This window comes from Mandrillus leucophaeus, unplaced genomic scaffold (genome assembly GCF_000951045.1).
Source record: "Mandrillus leucophaeus isolate KB7577 unplaced genomic scaffold, Mleu.le_1.0 Scaffold347, whole genome shotgun sequence".
Lineage (NCBI taxonomy): Eukaryota > Metazoa > Chordata > Mammalia > Primates > Cercopithecidae > Mandrillus > Mandrillus leucophaeus.
Window position 1 is genome coordinate 2,143,849 of NW_012103665.1, and position 2,749 is coordinate 2,146,597.

At 52.7% G+C, this 2,749-nt stretch overlaps 1 protein-coding gene across 1 annotated transcript in view; it reads left to right on the top strand.

The window, feature by feature from the left end:
- The window catches only part of LOC105546033 (golgin subfamily A member 8I-like), a 4,603-nt gene extending 2,044 nt beyond the window's left edge, over nt 1-2,559 (top strand). The window contains exons 2-6 of the mRNA XM_011989132.1: nt 192-311; nt 897-956; nt 1,140-1,220; nt 2,038-2,214; nt 2,482-2,559. Of these exons, the coding sequence (XP_011844522.1) occupies nt 192-311; nt 897-956; nt 1,140-1,220; nt 2,038-2,214; nt 2,482-2,559 (516 nt within the window). The remainder of the gene's footprint in view (nt 1-191; nt 312-896; nt 957-1,139; nt 1,221-2,037; nt 2,215-2,481) is intronic.
- Nucleotides 2,560-2,749: the final 190 nt, after the last annotated feature.

Genomic DNA, 2,749 nt, shown 5'->3' on the forward strand with positions numbered 1-2,749 from the left:
TTCTTTTTTTTTTTCTCCTAGCCATTATATCAATCCCTCTCAGTCACTAAATGATGGTGACAACACCTTGTACAGTTGTTGGCGTCATTAAATCAGATGGTGTATAAGAGCATTTTGTTAAAACTGTAGGACGGGATGTGGCTGTAGGGGCTGATAGTTCTCAGGAGAATTACTGCTCTTCTTTCCCACAGTTAAAAGAATATTGGCAGAGAAACAGCCCTGGTGGTGCAGCAGGAGTGAAGAAGAACAGGAAAACAAATGGCAGTGTCCCTGAGACAGCCACTTCTGCTGGTTGCCACTCACCTGAGGATGTGAGTCTTGGCTGACCAGGCTCCTGGGGACAGGGGGCCTAAGGGACAGTAGAGGGTAATTGTTAAGATTGTGGATAGACTGTTGGGTACTGGTTAAGAATTCTGGGTTTGAATCCTGCCTCTCTGTCTGCTAGGGATATAATTTAGGGCAAGTTGCTTGAGCTCTTTGGGCCTCTCTTTGCACATCTGTATAATAGAGGCAGTATTATTGTTTGACTTTCATTTGTAAGGTTTAAATGAGATTTGTTACTGTTTTATGTTAATCCCTAGTACATGCCCTACTGTAAACACCCGGGACACCAGGATATGGTCATTGCTGTTTGATTTTCCTCATCCCCAGTCTCAAGGGGAAGCCAGGACAATGAGAACAGCCACCTGCCATCAGAAGTCACTGAAATGGCCCCAGGGTGGGATGGTGGGGAGATAAGAACCATGAGAGAAGTTGGCACAAAGAAGTTATGGGAGGAATGGTCTAAGATAGGCAGAAAAGAAAGTTGTGCCAGTTGATGGGGGAAGAAAGGAAGTCAGAGGGCTTAGACACTGAGAGGCACAGAACATCTCCATGTGCACTCTCATCTCTTGTAGTCAGCAATGGGTATCCTCGGGGAGGGCCCTACATCATTTGCTCCCCTGAAGGATCTGGAGGTAAGAGGCTCTGGGCGGAGGGGCAGTGACCCTGCAGGCCAACCCTCCAACCTCCTCCCACAGCAGGGACTGGGTGCCCCTCTGCCAGCTGAGACAGCCCACACACACCCCAGCCCTAATGATTGTTCTCTCTACCTCTCCCCCGACTCCTCCTGCACCTCCTCCTCTCTGCATGTGCCTCAGAGCCCATCCCAAGAACTAGCAGCTGCCCTGGACTCGAGGTCTGTCAAAATCAGTCAACTGAAGAAGACCATCAAATCTTTGGTAAGAGTCCAGTGGGGTCCCCTGATTCCAGTCTGACAATCCTGGGCTCCAGTTTCCTCTTGGGGCCCTGAAGAAAGGGACTGGGGGCCCCTGGTGCCAAGGGCAAATAGGGAGCTGGGGCACCCAGACCTCACCTGGAGGGACCCCAGAGCACGCAGCATGGCTGTTCTTTTGCTGCCCTCTTTGCCGACTCTCTCCTCTCCACACACCCCTGCTGGAGTCCTTGCTACACACGGCCTGGGGTCGTTGCCTCTCGGGGAAGTGCGAGCGTGACTGGTTGTCAGGGGCCCCATATTTCTGCCATGGCTCAGTCCCTAATTTGTTCTTTGATTCTGGACAAGCCGCCTCTCCTTTCTAGACTCGTGTTTCCAGAGGAGGTAGTGAGTATCAAAGGTGTCTGTTAGCTCTGAGAGTCCGAGATTTAAAAGCCCCCTAGAACGGAAACCTCAGGGCCAAGAGCTCCTGTCTGTCCTTTTCCGTCCTATATCTGCTGTGAAGAACCATACCTGGCCCGTACGTGCTTAGTCAATGTTTATTGAATGAACGCACTTTTCTAAATCACAAGCGGGCAGAAGGGGGGCCTTTCTCCAACTCCATCTCTAGAGGATTGTGTTCCTCTCCTCTCAAGAGATTTCAGATTCAGACTTTGAGTTCTGTGGCTGTGGGTGAAAACCAACAAAGACCCAAATCCTCTGTCCTTGGGAGCTTGAGGAGAGTTGACCAGTTTGTGTTCCTGTTTGGTCTGAGAAGTTTGCCTTTAAAATCCATTCCTGGCCCCTGCCTACCGCTTCCTGGCCTGTCTCTTATACACATCTAGATGTGTATAAGAGACAGCCTGAGGAAGGAACTAGAGAGGGTGTCAGCAGAGCTCCAGGCCCACGTGGAAAACCATCAACACGTAAGTCTCCTGAACCAGGGGCAAAAGGAGAGGCTTGGGAGCCAGGAGGAGAGGCTTCAGCAGCTGGCTGAGCCACAGCGCGGTGTCGAGGAGCTGGTTGGTTGCCCCAACTGTGGAGCCTGCCCTCCTCCCTAGCCCTCTAGGCCTTTGTTTCCCCACCTGTAAAATGGGGCAGTGTAGCCCTCTCGTGAAATGTTACTTCTAAAGGCACCTGTGAGCCAGGGCCCTGCTCTGGTGGCTGTGGGAGAGAGGGGATAGTTTTTCTAACCTGCCTCCACCCTTCCCGGTGCCATGGGAGGCAGACACCGAGTTCTGGGGTCTCCAGCTGCAGTGCGTGGCTGCTGATTCCTTCTCTCTGTCCAGAACAACGAGAACAAGAGCGCACTGCAGTCGGAGCAGCAAGTGGAGGAGCTACAGGAGACGCTGGGCGAGGTGAAGTAGATTGTAACCCCCACCCCATCCAAGAAGGGCTGGGAAGCAGGCACCAGCCTCTGGGGAGGGGAGGTGCCAGGCCAGAGGCAGCTGCAGCCTGGGGGCAGGTTACCCCAGCACCCTCCAGGGCAGTCTTGTGACTATTTCTTCCTTCCTGCCTTCTGACTTTTAGAGGTGGGTAGCCCTGGGCTCCTCCCAG